The sequence below is a fragment of the Vipera ursinii genome (genome assembly GCF_947247035.1).
Source record: "Vipera ursinii genome assembly, chromosome: 6".
Classification (NCBI taxonomy): domain Eukaryota; kingdom Metazoa; phylum Chordata; class Lepidosauria; order Squamata; family Viperidae; genus Vipera; species Vipera ursinii.
In genome coordinates this window covers 69278697-69299719 of record NC_139515.1, presented here as the reverse complement: position 1 = coordinate 69299719, position 21023 = coordinate 69278697, and the positions used below count along the sequence as shown (strand labels likewise).

Sequence of the window (21023 nt, the reverse complement as noted above, 5' to 3'; positions counted from 1 at the left end):
AGCACATGCCTATTTTTATCCAATTCCCCACAAAAATGTTGATTTTTACTTTGCCAACTCTGCCCCTCCATAGTATTATTAGGCTCTTCCAGGAAAGCAATAGGTCTTAAATTCCAGCTCAGATTAACACAAGCACATGAAATGCAATACAGCAATATAGTCCCATTAACCTAATACCTATTTTCCTCAAACCAACTGAAAATTTGGATCCTGTTTTTGTTAATAAGAAGTATATCTTTCTTGTACAAGTGGGATTTGCCTAGATGACTGCTCAGGAATGGTAATTACTCTTTCATTGGTAATTTGGTCTTACCCAAGGCCTGCCCTAGAAAAAGAACTCTTGCTGTCTTCTAAATAGATCATTTCAGAATTAATTTCTCTAGATTATAGTCATGTATCTCTTAAAGAGGGCATCTGAAAGTGTTTGGGGGTATTAATTTCTCTTGCTCCCTAATCTAATAGCCTATTTCTCTATATCCACTCATCAAGCATCTGGAGACTTAAATTTATCATGGGATAAACTTCCAGTTCATTAATATGGTCTCTTAAGTGAAAATGAGGGTAGCATTTCCATTACTGAAAATTCTTCTCCAAAGGATATATACGGAGAAGATCATTCTTTTCCCTCATAGTCATACTCTTAAAAAGGAAATATGTTTGTCACGCCATTGGCTGTTCTTCGGTTAGAAAATAAAATTACTGGACATAAGCCTATGTTGTTTTGACATGCTGGTGTCGAACTCTACAGTAGCATCTAAATGTGTCTGGCTTCTTTAGTTCTATAGACAGCTGTTGCTTAGCAACACCAGCTGTCACCCCCTTATTATGGTAAATTCTAATTGGCCATAAGCCTGCGAAGGACCCCTGATTAATCAGAACTGACAATATTATTGGTAACGCACCTAGACAACTAGCTTATTCCCTGGTTTGATAGTGAATCTGAGAGGATTTAAAGTAAGGGAAGCAATAAATGTAAATTTGCTCTCTATAATTTGGAGGGAGAGAGGCTAAAGAAGAGAGTTTTGTATTGCCTTGACAAAAATTAATCCCTCTTACTATGGGTCATTGGCACAAGACAAATCTTTGCCTCTGTTCTTTCCCTTCCTTAAATCTAACAAAAGATAAAACCCCTGGTATGCACAGAGCCAGACCCTGCTGGCAGGAGCCAGACACGCTTTAGAAGGACAAATAGTTCCTGGATATTGTGCTTTGCAGGGATAGATGTCTCTGTTTACAGAGTTAATTATTTAAGTCAAGAGGAAAATTCACACTGTTGCATTTTAAGCGGCACAACGTGAAGGAAAGCAAAAAAAAAAAAACATCCAGAGAGGAAAGAGAGCAGGAGTTTCAGAGAGGAAAATTACAAACAATTGCACTTTTAAAACAACAACAGAATATTTGTATTCATGCTTCATAGCAAGTCATTTTAACAAGACATAAGCCACAATCGAGTAGATTCAGACAATATAAAGCTCAGGTTACAAAATCTTAAAGATTGGCAAGTATATTATTATACACAGCTTATACAACACCACCATCCATGCAGAGAACATTTGCATTAACTGCAAAATAAAGAGAAATGAGGGAGGCCACCAAATAGCCCACTGAGAATTAAAAGCATGCACAGAAGAGCCACAGAATGCAAGAGTTTGTGGGGGGCAAAGACGAAATAATAAAAGGGAGTGCAATGCCGTGCAATGCTTTATCTTGAAAGTAGATATGACAGATACCTGGAGCCAAGGTGGTTTTTTAAAATATATATATATTTGAATTGATCTAGAGGAGAAGAGGAGTGTTGTTATTTACCTGAACCTACAAACAGCAGTAAAGAACAAAACAGAAGCAAAGGGACAGCAGGAGGCAGTTCAATTTCCATTTGCATTCCATTTTATTTTTTCTATGTAAAGCTTAAGTTCAGAGGAAAAATGTGTTGCATTTTAGTATTTAGCATGATAAAATGCCACAGTTCTATTCCAACCAAGGAATATATGAGGATTGTAGGCTTTTATCCCTATAATGACTAGATACTATTGTTACTCAATGTTGCCCACATTATGGTTTATGCTGCAATCTCTTTCTTGAGATTTCATATGTCTGGCCTGACAAATTCACTATTTTCAAATATGCATTTCGGATCATCGTTCCATCTGTGTGACGATGCGGTGAACTCTTTAATGAGCACCTGGCCTCATGTAAAATGTATATTTCCCAGTTATTTATGTAAAAAATGAATGTGCCCTCCCCCCCTGAAAAAAACAACAAAAACCTATGGCTGGAGTCTCTAGACTCTCTCTAAAAATTTGTATTTACAGTATACTGTAGGTCAATAATGATAATTTCATTTGTTTTTTAAGGAGTCTGAACTTAGCATTATAAAAGGTTCATCTTGTTTTTTCCCTGCCTTTCATAAAGCTAGGCGCATGCTGTTACTAGGAAATACACAAAACACGCTTGTGGAATTTTACTTCATTTGCTGTTTGTTGAAAACAAGTACTGGCAGGAATCAAGCATGGAAAATTTCAACCTGAAGGGTTAAAGTTCAGCATTATCACAAGGAAACCTAAAATAGTGGGTTATATCAAAATGTTGAACAACCTTGCTGAGTTTATGAAACAGGTTCCACTGTTTATTTATTTAATTTGTGTACTGTTCTTCACAAAATATTACAGACCAATTTACAGAAGCAAAATAAAACTCAAGGAACTATAAAATTCCATTTGTTCCAATCCAGTGAACACGTCAACAGGTCTAAAGATATATTTTGTGTAATCAACGAAACTGACTTCTGTGACACAGTTGATCCAGGACTATATATCTACTTCACGGAAATGTGACTCTATCGAGAACAAATAGTTCTTTCATTCAGTAACACCTGGTGTGTTTTTTCCCGAGCATTCTCCATCTCTACCTTGTATCCAGCTCATTTTAGTCTCTGGAACAATGTAATGAAGAGGCAGGATTGACGATATCTCATTACAAACTTTTGCATAAACTTCCTTAGCAGCTTGATATTTAGCAATGCAATTAACTCCTCTCAGTTTGTCATTTTTGATCTATCAAGCTCACTTTTTCCAGGGTTTCATGGCTGAGGCTAGTTTAGTATTCGTAGTTTCTAGGCCAGCAAGTGAATCACACCAAGTTGGCTCTCTGGTTAATTGAACTTGAGAATTTTTTTAAAGTTTGCACTGAAATTAGCATGTGTTTTGACACGCATTTTTTGAAGCATACACATTTATGTTAGCAATATTAATAAATGCAGTTTTTTCACATTGAAAGCAATTTGTGTATTCTTATCCTGAATGTATGCATATATGTGTGTGTGTGTATACACACACTCACACAAATACACACACACATATAATTACAACAGAAATTAGAACAGAAAAAGTGTGCATTATAAACTACATTTCAGTTCTGTATGCTCTTGAAAATCAGAAAATATTTAAATGTGAACTAAAATAATGGATATACCTTAAAACAAAAAAAACCCCTTTTTAATATGACATAAAATAATACTATGTCAGATTTGCTGCACCATTTTGTTCTTGGAAAGTTATTCCTCTTCTTTGTTACATTTAAAATTATTGATTTAGGATGCTTTCTGTAGGGTAGCAAACAGCTACCCTAATGTTTCAGGATTTAAAAATGAACCAAGAAATCTCTTTTTTGGAATACACACACACACACACACACACACACACACACACACAGACAATTAAAGAGTTATATGTGCAAACAGAACTCTGCAGTAATAATTACATATAATTATGACTTCAGTCATCAGTAAAAACATGAAAAGAGCAAAAATAAGTGAGTGAAAATTAGACTGTTGAGAGCTGCAATTGACTCTGGGTGGATATGGACAATTCCTGTTCATTTAAGACAGTGTTTTACAAATTTGGTGACCTCAACTCCCAGAATTCTCCAGACAGCCACGTGGTGATATAGCAGCATGTATTGATAAAATGAGCAGAGATCTCAGTAAAGCTGCTGATCTTCTGCAAGAGGACAACATATGAGAATTCTGTAATAAGACTAAGCATTAGCAGTAGTTCTTAAGTTTTAAGATGGCTTAATGACATTCCAATTCATTTCTACGGAAATGTGTTAAGAATGGATGATTGATTATATTATACCAAACTACAGGAAGGCTTGATTTAGTGCTGCGGGATAGACTAGAAGAATGGAATATCCTATGTTTAAGAATCTCTTGTCAAGTTTGATAAATAACTTTGTTCCCCTGTTCAGCTGACATAATCCAAAGTATATTGATCTTTTATTTTTCCTGACTGTTCTCTTGTCATTATCAATGCATAGTTCAATGTATAGTTTTACCCACACACTCCATGGAAAATTGATTAAATAAAAGTGCAGAATCCTAAGTAATTGAAGGATATAGTTGATGAAGTTTTTCCTTGCATATATTACAGAGTTAAATTACTAATAACTTGATTAATAGGATAAAATCATTTGCAAAAAACCCTGTACATATTTATTTCTGTGCATAGCATTGCCTCACATTTAAATTCCTGGAACTCCACATAGCTCGGGGAAATCTGGTATATGGTACTCAGGAACCTGTTAGCAAATTGTAATGCTTAATGTGACAGAGAAGAAAAGTATTAAATAATTGAACACTATTACATGATTAAATACTTGACTGAAATTTCACATTCAAAGTTATTTAAAAGAGCATTTGAATTGTGATTCTTGCCATCTATTTATTTATATTACTCAGTTAATTTGGATTTTATATTGCTTGTTATATGTTTCATTATAACCCTATTTTTTATTTTGTTTACTATGGATGTTTTAATAGAATTTATTGGAAGATAGTGCAATGTATCAAAGAACAAAGCCACCATCTTCACTTTTTTATCAGCCTGCTACAGATGTAGGCAGAACCAGGCAAAATAGTGGGTGAGGAGAGGAAAAAAAATAACCCTTTAAGTTAGGTTTATAAATAATGACAATCATCCTTCAGCTGTACCAACAGGCTGAAAAATAGCTTTTATCCGTGGGCTGTTAGGCTTTTAAATGGGACATAATCTTATGCAGAATTGACTTGGGAGGCCGGTGTGTGGTGTAGTTGGTTCACATAGTGTGGTGGGATGGAGGGTTTGTTGTCACTGTGTGTTGGGGGGAGAGAGCACGGGGAGAGGCTTAGCATGTTGTACTTTGACAATAAAGGTTTATTTATTATTATTATTTATTATATATTTAGCAATTTCCCTCTGGCATCTTCATAAAATTACACTATTATGATAATCATCTGGCTTGGTTGTCATATCTCAACTTTTCAAAGGTTACGTATGGCCCTAGCAATTCAGATTATGTATCTCTATTCTCAGATTACAATACTGACTTTTTAGGAGGCCCTTCAACTTGCTAAGCTTGCATCAATAAAATTTGTGACATAGCTTAAGACATTCCCTTTGCCTGATTTAAAAAGTGATATTGCTTTCATTTTACACATACATAATAAAACCACAGCCCTAACCTATATAGCTAGGTACTCTGAAGTGGTTTTCCAGTCTCGTCACAATTTAATAGTAATTTAAATAATCCAAAGTTTGAAACAGGGGTCAAAGAGGCCATCTATGTCAGAATTGAAAAGCCCTCTCTCAACAAAGAGGGAGATAACATCATCTATCTCCAGTCTACAACACAGTCCTTTCAACAGTTCTAAGACAGCTCCACACCCATTTCCACTCTTCAGGTGACCTTGATGTCACAGATATACCTCCAGATGGCCTCAACGACTCTCTAAAAGAATGCAAATAATCAGCTGTCTGCAAGGAATATCAATCCTTCCATTCCCCACCATCCAGTCAGAGCTGAAGAAGCTTCTTGGATGAGAAATGAAATGTCTTCAAAGGAAAAACAAGAAAGTCCTGTTGCCTTGTGAAAAAGCATCTTTGGGACGACTATAGTCTCCCATCTTGCCAACCAGTTTGGCTACAGTAATTCTTAGGATACCAAGGAACTGTGCAGGAGTGATATCTGTTTCAGATGAAAAGGACTGATGATGAAAACATTCAAAAAGGGTGCTTAAGAAAGATAACTATAGTGAAAGAAAATCAGAAAATTAGGTGCCTGCTGCTACAGATAGCAAAATTTGGAAAGAATGAGGATTGGTCTGGGACCATCAGATAGAAAGCTGTGGTACGAGATAGGAGAAGAGTACAACAAATCACAATAGCCTTCCTTGTCTTTGCCTTTGATTCTGGTATCATCATGGCAATAATTAAGCAGGTGCTTAATTAATTAAATTAAATTTATGATTTATTAAATAAGGAGAATATTGAACACTTCAATTTTTTTAAAAAATACTTTCATGCTGAAGTTCAGTGTAACTCACTCTGGTATATCTACCAAGTATATAGACTTCAATTCTTTGAATTCCCTAGCTTGCATGATTGCAGTATTGCTGAAAATTCTGGACGTTGAAGATGACATACATCAGATAAACACTGTTCTAATAACAATACTCGTGAATCAGACTGAAGTCTATGTAGCACAGCATTCTGTTCCTCACAGTGGACAACCAGATTCCTCAGTAAAGGAAAGCATAACTTTCTGTTCCACTTGTGTCCTAGCAACTGTTAATTTAGAAGCATGTTGTCCCTGAACTTGTTGATAGCATATAATCATCTTGACATGCAGCCACAGATAGTCTTAACCTCCACAAATTTGTCTAAACTCTTTTAAAAACTGCACAACTTAGCTATGGTATTACTTCTTGTGGACACTAGCTCTATATTCTAATGTGTTTGGCTGTGTCAAGTCTTCACCGAATACCTTTTTATAAAATGTTAGCTGTGGGTTAACAAAAGTTTGGAATAATTAAGGGAGAGGTTTCCATTTTTCAAATGGCTAAAAATTTGAGCTGTTTCAGCAAAGGAAAGATTTAATTTGCAGATTAGTGCTACTAAAATTTAGGACTCCTTTAAGTACAGTATATCAGACCAGAATGCCGGTTTTGTTAGAACTGAATGCTGCAAATTATTAAACAGGCTTCTGCATTCAGGAAATTAAAAATGAAAGTATAAATAATAATTTTTCATTACAATCCATTATATAATATTTGGCTAATGGCATGTAGAGCTAGCCAAATAATCGCTTGGTCTTTAGTAGTTAAAATTAGTAGGGTACAAGCTAACATAGAAATCAGAAGCACTTCACAGTCTAAAAGCAAGCAGGTTCTTAATTGACAGTCAATGGGGAAATTAACACATTCACTTCATGAGAAAGAGATGAACAATCAATTCAAATAAAGATGGTGAAACAGGACGTTTTGAGGGAAGATCAATACAATCATACCTATTCAGTTCCAGTCAAAAAAAGAAAGAAAGTAAGTCAGTAGGATACATGGCAAGGTTTCTTGCCAAGACAAGGAAATAAGGGATTCAGAGTAAGCCTAAAAGATACACGAGTCTCTTCTCCAAGCAAGCATTCATCTACAATTAGTCCTTGACTTATGACTGGGGGTTGGGAGTTACAATAGACTTCCCTTATGCTCAGAAGTTCTGACAGCTGCTTCCCTCACCCACTCACCTCCTGCAGTTATACCACCACATATCAGGCACTTAGCAACCAGCCCACATTTATGGCCATTTGTAGGGTCACATGACCACAATTCATGACGTTTTTGCCCAAAAGTGTTTATGGCAGTTAACCACGCTTAACAACTGCCACAAAAAGGTCATGAAAACGGATTGGTCAGGTGATGATCTGCTTTACAACTATCATGCTTTATGAGCATAATGGGCAGGCTCTATTATGTCAGGAACTAATTGCATACCCATGTTAAAGGGAAGCATTTTTGCATGGAGCCAAATTAATTTGGGAGTGATGGGCTCCTGCGGTGGAAAGGAGCTTGGAAGTGTTCTAGTCTAATCCTCTGCCCAAAGGAGGGCATCAGTCCCTGGATGAAAAAGGAGAAAAAGACAATCACTTTCCTGGGCGGGCTTGACTTAAATGAGCTCTGATAGAAAATGGCTTGGATAAAGGAAAAAAATCATGAGAGAACTGTATCACACCTTGCTTTCCTCTGACTCCTGGGTTGTTATTTCTGTGAGGATTTAGCTAACAAAAAAGAAAATCGAAATCCTCCTACAGGCTTTTAGGAGGTCATCAATACGTTATTAAATAAAAAAAGAAAAGGCAAATCTGGGTTTTATTTCTCCTATGTAGCCAAGGGAAAAGGATAAGGAGATTCTTTAGCAACACGGAACAGTGATGGACAGAATCTCTTAATTGTTGCATTGCCCTAACCCAGGGTTGTCAAATTGCCAGCCCCCGGGCCAGACGCATCATCCAGAAGCCATGGCCACCCCACTGCCGGCAATGGCTAAAGCATCCTCATACGTTGTGTGACATCATGTGATGTCGTGAGTTTTATATGTCTGCCCTAACCAAAGGATTTTACTGAAGTGACCAGATATGGCAAAAGTCACAAAATATGATAAATGTGGAATACTGGCTTTATTAGATTATACTAATGTCTCAAAATCATAATCATAATCATAATAGTAAAGTTGGAAGGGACCTAAACCAACCCCCTGCTCAGGCAGGAAACCCTATACCATTTCAGACAAATGGCTGTCCAGTCTCTTCTTAAAAACTTCCAGTGTTGGAGCATTCACAGCTTCTGGAGGCAGGTTGTTCCACTGGTTAATTGTTCTAACTGTTTCTCCTTAGTTCTAGGTTGCTTCTCTCCTTGATTAGTTTCCATCCGTTGCTTCTTGTCCTGCCTTCGGGCGCTTTGGAGAATAGCTTGACTCCCTCTTCTTTGTGGCAGCCCCTGAGATATTGGAACACTGCTATCATGTCAAAAGTGTGTATAGTCAAGGCTATGGTCTTCCCAGTTGCAATGTATGGCAGTGAAAGCTGGACCATAAAAAAGGCTGAGCGCCAAAGAATTGAGGCCTTTGAACTGTGGTGCTGGAGAAGACTCCTGCGAGTCCCTAGGACTGCAAGGCGATCAAACTGGTCAGTCCTAGAGGAGATCAACCCCTACTGCTCTTTAGAAGGCCAGATCCTGAAGCTAAAACTCAAATACTTTGGCCACCTAATGAGAAGGAAGGACTCACTGGAGAAGAGCCTAATGCTGGGAAAGATTGAGGGCAATAAAAGAAGGGGACGACAGAGAATGAGGTGGCTGGATGGAGTGACTGAAGCAGTAGGCGTGAGCTTAAATGGACTCCAGAAGTTGGTAGAGGACAGGAAGGCCTGGAGGAACATTGTCCATAGGGTCGCGATGGGTCGGACACGACTTCGCAGCTAACAACAACATCATGTCACCCCTAGTCCTTCTCTTCATTAAACTAGACATATCCAATTCCAGCAGCCGTTTCTTATATGTTTTAGCCTCCAGTCCTCTAATCATCTTTGTTGCTCTTCTCGGTACTCTTTCCAGAGTCTCAACATGTTTTTTACATTGTGGTGACCAAAACTGGATGCAGTATTCCAAGTATGGCCTTACCAAGGCATTGTAAAGTGGTATTAATACTTCACATGATCTTGATTCTATCCCTCTGTTAACACAGCCTAGCACTGTGTTGATCTGTGTTGGCTTTTTTGGCAGCTGCAGCATACTGCTGGCTCATATTTAAGTGATTGTCCACTAGGACTCTGAGATACCTGTCACAGTTACTACTGTTGAGCAAGGTACCCCCTATACTATACCTGTATATTTGGTTTTTCTTGCCTAAATGTAGAATCTTACTTTTTTCACCATTGAATTTCATTTTGTTAGATAGTGCCCAGTGTTCAAGTCTGTCCAGATCCTCCTGTATCTTAAGCCTATCTTCTGGAGTATTGGCTATTCGTGCCAGCTTGGTGTCATCTGCAAATTTGATGAGTTCCCCATCTATCCCCTCGTCCAAATCGTTGATGATGTTGAAGAGCACTGGGCCCAGAACAGAGCCCTGGGGCACCCCACTACACACTTCCCTCCATGTAGATACTGTTCCATTGAGGACCACATGCTGAGTATGGCCAGTCAGCCAGCTACGAATCCATCTGGTGGTGATGCTGTCATTTACATTCAGCAGAAGGACAATAAGAGATCTTTCTGTGTATGTACATATACATAGATATATTTGTGTGTGTCCATGAAGATGCAGATACAGACATACATAAATATTAGCATTGCTATTCTGGCCTAAATAAATCAATGGCAATTGGACAAAAATTAATGGAGCAGGGAAGGAGAAATAGAGTTCATGATGATTGGGTGCTCCCAGAACCACATAGCTTGCTTGTGTTTTTAAAACAAAGTTTCTCTTGTGCCTATTCCAAGCTGGAATGGTAAACATTTGCACAGCCAGTGTTACTATGATAGGGTTAAGTGCAAAAGAAAAAAAATGCATGGAGTCTATGCTCCAGGAAAGAAATATCGTTCATCAAAAAGTATCAGTAGCTGTTTCCAGTTTGGCTAAAATATTATTGATCAATGGCTTGGTCAGCAGGATCTACTTGAATCTGCTTCTGGTTCCTAATTCTTCCTGTTTTAAATAGCATTTGCTGCAAGAAAGGATATAGTTGTTGTTTTTTTTCAGGGCAAAGGTTTACTAAACCAAAAGACACCAGATAGGGGGTATTGGAAGGAGAAGAGAAAATACCATCCTAGCACAAACTGCATTACAAAAACAATGATTAATGAACAGAAGCAGAAGTTTAAAGGTCATAATTCTAGAATGGCTTTCCTGCTGGCAGGAACAAAGATTGTCAAAGAAGCTGATAGAGCTTGATAGGATCTTTAGGCTCCTTCCTTTGTTTACCGAAAAGATTCAATAGAAGGGATGTTTGTACAATTTTGGTCACGTAAGTGGTTTGGAAGGTCATCCCTGGGTCACATTAATATCATTTTATTCTCTAGTGCTACTAGAAATTGCTGAGCAAAGAAGGTCATAGAGGGCACTCCGCTTTTCTGCTAGACTAGCGTCAATGTGCAAGCCATCCAGAACTTGTCTGCTAGCCTCCCTTTAGTACATAATTGGTGCAGGTTTTTTTGTACAGGTGCTGCGTGCTGCCAACAGAACTTTTGGTCTCATTTCTGGACCAAATTATTGTGGTTGCACGAATCTTGAATCTAATTGGGGTGGATGCAATTCAGGGGGGACATGGTAGATCAGCAAGAAGAAGACTAAGCAGTATGATGGCTTTGATTCCTCTTGGTGTCATGCAGTAAGATCTTGTCCTCTTTTAGTCTTTATATTTGTCTTTAAACCACTCAACAAAAAACTCAAAATCTCTCTGTTACTAGGAAGGCTGTTCAAGCATAATTCCTTAAGGAGCGTTGGGCCCTTCTGCTTGAGGAACCTCTAAAGATAGCAACTTCACTTGTCTGTGGCAACATCCCTCCTTCCAGCTCTGAGTACAATTTGGTACCATTTTTGTCATCAAAAAAAATCTAAGAATAACTGACAGAATTATCAAGATAGAGGGGACTGTCTGGGGATTTCAATATGGGAGAAAGCATTTTAAAATATAACCTCTCATTTGTATAAATGCAATACTTCACTTTCTTCCTTGAGAAAATAACTTCCTCCATTGGTGAGAAGCTCTTGAGATCAGTTGGCTCCTGCAGTATATAATTAATGTAGAAAAATACAATATGTTTTAAAATTGGAACATTTTGTGCTTCTTTATAGTTGACTCCATTAATTGATGAGGCCTGCAATATCCTGCTGAATAACTTAAAGATCTATGCAGAATCTGGTACTGCTTTTGACATTCAAAGGTACTTTAATAAATTATCTTCTACTGGAGAGTTTTATCATCATTGACTTGCCAAATTTCCTAAATATGATATTATTTTACAAATGTTTTAATTTTCCCTCTCCTTTTCTGTTGTCAGTTGTCACTTTCAAAGGTAGACAGGCAGGCATATATTTCTCCTATTGATTTGGTAATAATTTATTCAAAAACAGTAACTGTAACTAAAATGATTGGTACTTGTGTATCCAAAGCAAGGCTTTCTATAAATGAAATTTTAAAAATTAGAAAGGAAGTAAACCCAAACTCTAACTACATTTACATGTTATGATAACACATAGTATATTGCCCAGAATCACTTCAAGATAGGGGACATATACATTTAATAAAAAGATAAGCCTATATTACATTTCATTTAATTTCATTTCATTTATTGGATTTTTATACCGCCCTTCTCCCGAAGGACTCAGGGCGGTGAACAGGGCATATAAATAGCGATACAAAAGTTAAAAAAAAGATTAAATAAATTGCCCAATTAAAACAGTCAAATATAAAAACCCATAAAAAACCCAGACATTCCCCCATCAGGCCAGGCCAGCTTGTACGAATAAATGGGTCTTTAACCCGCGCCAGAAGGAGCGGAGATCCGGTGCCATCCGGAGCTCCACCGGCAGTTGGTTCCATAAAGCTGAAACTTAAACTCTGCTTTCACAAGTTACAAGTATGAGATCTAAAATACCCATTTCCTAATAGGATTAACTGCAGCTTAACATTATGGTGACACTGTAACTATGGTTTGTTGGAAGAAGTTGGATAGGTTACGTATTTATTTACAAAATATTGACTCTACATGTTAGCACAGGGGTTTCCTGTAGTTCTTCCCTGCAGATTTATTATCCAAGAGACTTGACACACAGAGGGGGGAAAAAAGGATGGAGAAGCAAGAGAGGATGAAACCCACTCAGGCAAAGGTTCTGAAAGTTACGACGTTCTTCATGGGACTAAATGTGACTTTTTTGTTTTGCTTTGCTGGTCAGTGACTGAAGTAAAATGACTGACTACTCCAAGGAACCAGCTTGAACAGAAAGAGTTTGGGGGTTGGACTAGAAGACCTCCAAGGTCTCTTCCAATTCTATTATTGTGGTTTTATGATAATTTGGGGTCATTGTTAATAAAAGTGTCTACTAAGTAATAAAAAGAACATTTCAGGCAGGCTGATTCAATATGATTTTTTTTCTTAATTGAGAATAAATGAATAAGAACTATTTCTGGTCAGTATATAGTGATTTTTTTTAAAAAAATGTTTTAAGAAATAAAGTACTATTTAAAATGGCAGATAAAAGTGACACTACACTTATATTTTTTTAACTGATTAAAAACTCTTGAATACCACTTTAGCTATTTATTGTTTATATCATTTTTTTAAAAAAAACTTTAAAGCAATTAATACTACTTTTTCTTTTTAAAATGAAAAGATGTTATTACATTCATTTCAGTACCTAGTGACTGACAACTTAATATGTAAAATGTTTTCATTGCCGTTGACATCTTAAATAAGATCCATTCTGGAATTGTATTTGTGATGTCACATTCATAAATGCAATTATCACTTGATCTGGGAAGCATCAAATGATGAACCAACCCTTTGAAAATTCTGTTTAGAGAAAGCAGGGGAACTGATTTCCAGCTGTTCATGAGATTTCATTATGATAATAGGAATGGTACTGCATTTAGAGCCATGTGTAAGAAATTGTGGTTTTCTATTTTATGGTTTTAAAGTATGGGATTTTTCCCCATAAAAAAGAATAAAGTTTAAAATTATCATTGAAGAAGCTACACATAGACTGGCAAGTTGTTATAAATAACTCTTGATGCTATGATGTGAATTTTAAATACTTTGACATAAAAAAAACCCCTCAAAATGCCTTGCAGCAAAAAAAATGTAATGAAAAAAAGGGCATATTAACATCCATGTTTTTGAATTTGTTGTAGGAATTATGGCTGCTTCATGTTGGATATAGTTGCAAGTGTAGCTTTTGGTACCCATATTGATTCTCAGAAGTCTCCTAATGACATTTTTGTTAAGTACACCAGAAGATTCTTTGAACCTTTAATATTTAAACCTCTTCTCATCCTTGCTGGTAAGTATATCTCACATTGGCGACTGCATCTGTTCTTCCACATTTAATCCAAATGGATGATGAAAACATTTGAGAAATATCAGAGGAAGCTAAGAAAGATTCAAAAGCTGGCAAAATTTCTTAGCTCTTCTATTGTTAGTTATAATGCGACTGCACGTCTATTTGCATTTAGAGATGCCTAAGTATCCTCTTAGTTGCTCTGAAAGGTGTCAAGTCTCTGGGAGAGTTGGGAAACCTTTGGGAGATATCAAATTTCCAACAAAATTTTGTTATTTTTCTTTGATTTAATAACTGTAAAAAGCACAGAAGATGTGTTCAATGATCTTTGCTGCAGGCAAAAACAATAACGTCTTATTAATATTTTCATGGGAATATGCCTCCCATTGTGACTTACTTCCAAGTAAACATGCATAGGATTGAACTGCAAGCTATCTTTCTATGTATGTGAAAGCAGTTTTATATTTTTTATTTTTATTTACTTTTATTTTGAATCCATCAATATTACAATAGTTTGTGTAAAACAAATTCATTGTTCTTCACTTTAAGAACAATGGCTGCTTTCACTTTCACTTTCATTTTTACTTTCTGGCTGCTTACATAAGAATTACTGATTAAGCTTTAAATTTGTGCAGCGAACATAAGTAAGTTATTAATAATAACACCAGTAAGATACACTATAACACTTACAGTGTAGTTCCTATAAAGGACAAATATTTCTGGTCAAATTCCTCATATAAAAAGTCTTCACTGTCCTTCTGTTTCATAGTTCATTAATTAAACGGTATATTTACACAAAACCTTGCTACAACCATAAGACAGACCTTCTAATTGTTTCAGGATTCTATAAATATTGTTTCTGAAGAATATGCAGATGTTACTGAGTGAGGCAGACTGGGTTTCAGAGCAAGACAGATTAATGGGTATGAATTCATAACCTCCCAATCTATTTTAGAGCCATCATACATCGCAACTTGTAGCAACTTCTTAAAAAAAACAACCTTGTCAAGCTATAAATTTTTTACTGAAATTATCTCACTTTTTTAGAAAGCTAGACTATTTTTAAAAAATGTTAAAAAGGGAGAAAAATAGATTTCTCAATTTGGAAGAAAAACAGTATGAAGTTAAGGGTTGGGGTTAATTGCATTAATTGATAATTGAACAACTGCTAATGTTGCTCTTTCAAAATTCTATTTAAGTTGCATTTCCATTTATAATGATCCCTCTACTTCGCATTTTGCCAAATAAGAAACGAGATGACGTGAATAGTTTTTTTATCAGTCTCATCAAGAATATGATTACCTTGCGAGATCAGCAGGATCCAAATGAGGTAAGGCATTTTATATGTTGCTGTACCAGACCAAAGATCTGTTTAATTTCGTTCTATATAACCAACAACAGTTAGCCATATTAGAAATATAATTCAAAAGTCAGAAAATGAATTTATTTCATTTGGGTTTGCCGTAACATTGCTGTATTTGGGTAAAAATTTATAGGATTGTGAGATTGATTCTACAATAGCCATACTGCTGTTAAGAATACATATATGAATCTCATATTTAGCAGCAGTTGTAAATTTAAATAATGTTATGCTTATTAATATTAACATTTTAGAAATCATAGTAAATATTGATATAACCTTTTTCCCTTTGTCTTTAAAGGTTTAAGGTATCTAAACATTGAGAGCTTTAATAATCTCCATTCAGCACCGCATAAAAACTACCATACCTAAATAATATACTGTACTACTCGTGTTTTATAATAATAGAATAAAACAGTATTAAAAGAAAGAATCTATACATTCTCCAAAGTTATATCCCTAATATAAGGAATCTTGCCGAAACTTAAGGTGAACAGGATAACTATGAGAACTGTTGTACAACATTGGATGAGCAAGTCTGTGCTGACATCACAGAAAAAGATGATCCATACATTTTGTCTTAATGTTTGCTTTCTTGACAGATGGCCAAGGAAAAGGATTTTAAAGCATTTTGTATATATTTTCAGGCAATTTTTAGTTGTATTTTTATGTAAATATTTTATATTGTATTTGCAGCAGTTATTTTGCTAATTTACATAAAACAGTCCTATGTTATATAACTTGCATTGAAATTAATACACAAGCTTTTTTGTTGATTAAACAGTGTATGTTAATGTTCTTTTTTTCTCAACAATGTTAGCTATTCCTGGAAAGCTCATAAACTGGGCATTAATTCAGTAATCTTTTTCTGTTACTTTCTCTTCTCTCTTCTTCTGGCGTTTAAAAGTATTCTGCCTCTGCCTATTATAGGAATGATAACTAAACTGGCATAGGACACTGTTCAAAATGCCATAGCTGCTCAATTTAGTATTCTAAACAGCTCAGCTGATTGCTTTAACCCTGACTTCTACAAGAACATTTTGCTGGTAGTTAAAGGTTCTCATTAAAACTAGAATTAAAAATTCCACTTCAAAGTTAAGGGTAATAATTTCCAGAACTGGTATTTCATCCATTTAAAAGCCTCTCTCTCTCTCTCTCCCTCCCTCCTTCCCTCCCTCTCCCCTCTCCCGTTATTCCAGATACTTATTTTGTATCTATTGCTTTCATTCTTGATCATATGAGCCTTGGTGGAGCAGTGGGCTAATGCCTCCTTAAGTAACACCAGCTGCCTGCAATTAGTGCAGGTTCGCATCCCACCAGGCTCAAGGTTGACTCAGCCTTCCATCCTTCCGAGGTAGGTAAAATGAGGACCCAGATTGTTGGGGGCAATAAGCTGACTTTGTAATAATGCCGCTTTGGCGGGGGCCGAAAGCCCTAATAAGCAGGCATATACATAGAATGAAGGCTATTGCTAAGCACATTGGTTTGTGCTTAAATTGTAAGCCGCCCTGAGTCTTCGGAGAAGGGCGGGATATAAATGGGATTAAAATAAATAAATAAATATATTTGATCCTTGAGTATTTATTTATTTAGTGTCTACCCCCCACTTTATTATTTTTTACAAATAACTCAACGTGACAAACATATCCAAGATACTTTCCTCCTCATATTTGCCCCACAACAACAATCCTGTTATGTGGGTTGGGCTGAGAAAAGGGTGATTGGCCAAAGATCACCCATCTGACTTTCTGGTTAAGGCAGGACTAGAACTCACAGTATCTCACTTTCTAGCCTGGTGCCTTAATCTCTAGAACAGTGATGGCAAACCTTTTAGAGACTGAGTGCCCAAACTACAACCCAAAACCCACATGTATTGTCGGTTGCCGGGTGGGCATGGCCCATTGGGTGGGTGTGGCCCATTGGGTGGGTGTGGCCCATTGGGTTGGTGTGGCCAATTGGGTGGGCATGGCCCTTTGGGTGGGCATGGGTGTAGTGGTAATGGCAGACTGGTTGGGACTAAAAAGTTCAATCAATCAATTCCAACTTTGCGAGATCTTTTTTTCCCCGTGAGAAGTTAAAATTGATTGATTGATTGAATCTTTTTTTTTTTTGCAGACGGCGGTGGAGGCCTAAAGCGAAAAGGTTTTATAAAACCCAGCTGAAGGCCTAGGACTGGGGTGACAGTGTGCGTGCCCACAGAACGGACTCTGCGTGCCACCTCTGGCACGCGTGCCATAGGTTCGCCACCACAGCTCTAGACCAAACTGGCTCTAGTGTTGAAGCCCAGTTAGTGCTATGTTGTTATTGGGGATTATTGTTTTAGGGCACTTGGTGCTGGGGTTTTTTTAGATTTTTTTCTTATGTATTTTTATTGTTGCTGTGAACTGCTTAAAGTTATGTTGTACAAGATGGGAGACCATGTTAATTTTCTTAAATAAATAAAAAAATCATATTAGAGGCCTTTTCTACTTCCTTCTAGTTGCAAGTCAAAATTCTTTTCTTCCAGATAGCTGTTAATAGAAAGATTCATCCTTCTCTGACTCAAGTATAATTATTGATGCTGTGCTGCATATAAAGCACCAAAGGCTTAATAGCAGCTGATTCTTGAAGCTAGTAGGAAAAACATAAGACATAGCTAGTAAAGCAATGAGTGATCTGGAAAAATAGTTTGAAAATCTGTGCTACAAGGATGGAGCAGTAGAAGACATGCATTGCACTCTGTAGAAGGTGCTAGATACAATTTTGGCATCTCAAGGTAGGGCTAGAAAATCTGGAACAACTGCTGCCCATCAGTGGTGGAAACAGGATTAAAAATCTGACCTGTATAATTCTTGCAGCCATTTGTAATATTGTTCAGAATGACTAAGAAAGGGCTGTCAAACAGTGTTGGGTTTTTGTTCATATTGTGGAGTGAGCGGCTAAAAGGCTGAGAAGGTCACCTCAAACAGCTGGTTTGCATTATCATGAAAAGGCAGAAAACTCTTACTTTTAAAATTTGCTGTGTTAATTATACAGTCAGGGAGGAGAGGATGTTCTTGTTGAATTTGTGTTTCAGATGCTAAAATAAATTGGCTTACGTTAGATGTTCTGCATCTTGACTAGAAGGAAGAACGTGGGAGCCTATTAACAGTAAATCATCCCACACCAGTTTCTGAGCCTGGTGGTAGAGCAGACAAACCTGTTCTAGACGAAGGTGTACATTTGGGTCACAATGTGTCACAGCCTAGATGAGGGTGTAAGGATGTCTAATACAGGACACTAAGTGGATTAGGGATTTTTAAAAAAATCATGTACTTCATTGTTTTTTAAATGCAGTTTAATTACACATTCCACCCAACATTCCAGTAGTCCTGGCAGTACTGAAAATGTATCTTTTGTAAATTGTTTTATGTGGACCTGTGTTAGTTTTAAAAGGTATGTTTCAGAAAACTTAACTAACCCAATACATTGCAGAAATCAAAACTGAATGTAGCCACTTCTGAGATTAATGTATTGAGGCGAAGCTGCTGGTGTCCTGTTTGTTTCAGCAATATATTTGTCACCCCCAATATATTTGCCCCCTCAGCAATATATATTGCACTCCCAGTAATATATTTTCCTCCACGCCCTCCCTTTCAAATTTCTTCAGAAGAGAAAAGAAGAAGGCAACAAGAATATTGTGGCTGTGTAGATTTATAAAATCTGCTATCAAGAAAAGTAGCTAGGTTTTTTTTTCTGTTTTCATGAAAGCTGAGCTCATGAAGCAGAATTGCAAGAAGCTATTTTTGAAAAGCTGTATCTACAGAACAGGTACATTCTAAGGGGAAAGGAAGAAGAACTGGATAAGTAATCCTTTCAGAGAATTCTGGAATATGATGGAATTCCTATTAATTTATTGTTATTACATTAAGTGTATTTAATTAGTATTCTGCTTTTTCCGACCTTAAGATTTACCTAGATTTACCAATATACAATAACTGCAAGTGGGAAGAATCATTGTTGTCATCATCATCATTGTAACCATCAACATTTTAAATCAGCCAAGATGCTATCAATGAGACTCCTACATAAGACCATTTCTATAGCTAATTTGAAAAACAGATGGGAGAAACATATGAACCATGAGAACATGTTTACAGTAGCAGAGCTGTTGGTTGACCTGGTAAAACCACTGTGAAAAAATCCTTCTATTAAAATAGCAGCTTTTAAATCATCATCATGATTGTATCAGCACTGTGGCTGCCTGTTTAAATACATGTACATTTTACAAACATTTGGTTTGTAAAGCCTATTGTTTGTGTAAGTCAGAAGAATGAAAAATGTGTTTCAGATAAGGGCCATCATAAATTTTAAATGAGTTTCATAAAAACTACAATCAAATGTAAACTAGCCCAAACGGGGAATTTCTAAAACACACAGTTCCTCCTTGGTTTTCCCACTGCTTCCTACCATGAAAATTGTCGTGCAGATTAATAATTCATTGTTCTTGATTCAGCCCTGGAGGAACATTGACTGCAGTGGCGTTTCCATCTGAGTGGCTTTTTAAAAACTTCCAAAAAATGTAGCTATAAATTTGCTTGCTATGTAAACTCACCAACATACATTGGTTATGGATAATTTGGTTAATTGGCTTTTTTGCTGCAGATTAATGGGAAAGGAACCTAATGGAAATTTAAACCTAAGCAGTAACTGGTGAGATGCATGGAGAATTTTGCCAACTCATTCAAACAAAATATTTAGGAAGAAGCAAAATGCCTACAAATTATATGAGAGAAAAGATTTCACTTTTAACCAGAGCCAGTTTTATTATTAAATACTGCAGATGTTTGGAGGCAGACCATGGTGTACATTGCCAGATGGAGGTTTGTCCACCTTGAATACCTCCAAACTAGTTTGATGCCCTCGGAAGCAGAAGGAGATACTTGACATGGATCCAATGACCACTTCCTCTATTAGATTCGAGAAAAGAATCCATTTTGGTAGAGCAAATGAAACGAAGAGGCACCATCTTTCTTTCCCCCTCTAGTAGCAAAAGATCATGGAATGGCCTTTCAAATTTGAGCTCCCTATTGTTGTTTTTCTCATCTATCTTTTTCTCAACTTTCCTCTTTCCTGCTTATTATGCAGTGTATTCCTTGTAATAGAAGCAGATGGTGGGATTTAGAAAAGAATGTCCTGATTTACATAGCCTGCTATGCTCTGATGTGTTTGTTTGGATTTGCCTTATAATATCATATGAATATGGCTACTTTGGGTTGCAAACTTGATTGGTATATAAATACATTCAGTTGTGACATAATAAACCATAATTAACTAGTAATATATGAATTTAGTGAGGAGGAAATAGTGGTTGGCTAGTCACCTTCCCTATCAGAGCATTTACCACCCAGTGACAGGGTGGAGTTGGGTGCCTTATAAATCTAAATTATAAATAAATTTAAAAAGTATGCCTAGGCTGCAATCCTAAATATTTCAGCTATTTCTAAAATTCAAACAGGGAAATCCTTTAAATTTCTTTGTCTTTTATTTAATAGTTTATATATCATCTTATTTTTCCTTGGAACATATTCCAGGGAATCTGTCCTTCAAAACTTTCATGATTATCTCCAGACATTAAGATAATGTAATGTTTATAAGTCTTCTCTAAAAAATCTGTTGGTAACGTTTCTGGCACCCACTCTATAGGGAACAAATCTTACTGAAAACATTGGGAATAACTTCAGTGTAGACTACTCAGTTAGCATTTTGAAAGAGCTTGAGCCCAGATTTGGAGGACTGACATGCCTTCCAAATCTGGGCTCCCCAGAAACTGAACCTTATCA

General features: G+C 36.6%; 1 protein-coding gene across 1 annotated transcript in view; it reads left to right on the top strand.

Annotated features, from left to right (window-relative positions):
• The window catches only part of TBXAS1 (thromboxane A synthase 1), a 126173-nt gene that overhangs the window by 30349 nt on the left and 74801 nt on the right, over positions 1-21023 (top strand). The window contains exons 3-5 of the mRNA XM_083366047.1: positions 11661-11749; positions 13717-13865; positions 15062-15192. Coding sequence (XP_083222173.1) covers positions 11661-11749; positions 13717-13865; positions 15062-15192 — 369 coding nt within the window. The remainder of the gene's footprint in view (positions 1-11660; positions 11750-13716; positions 13866-15061; positions 15193-21023) is intronic.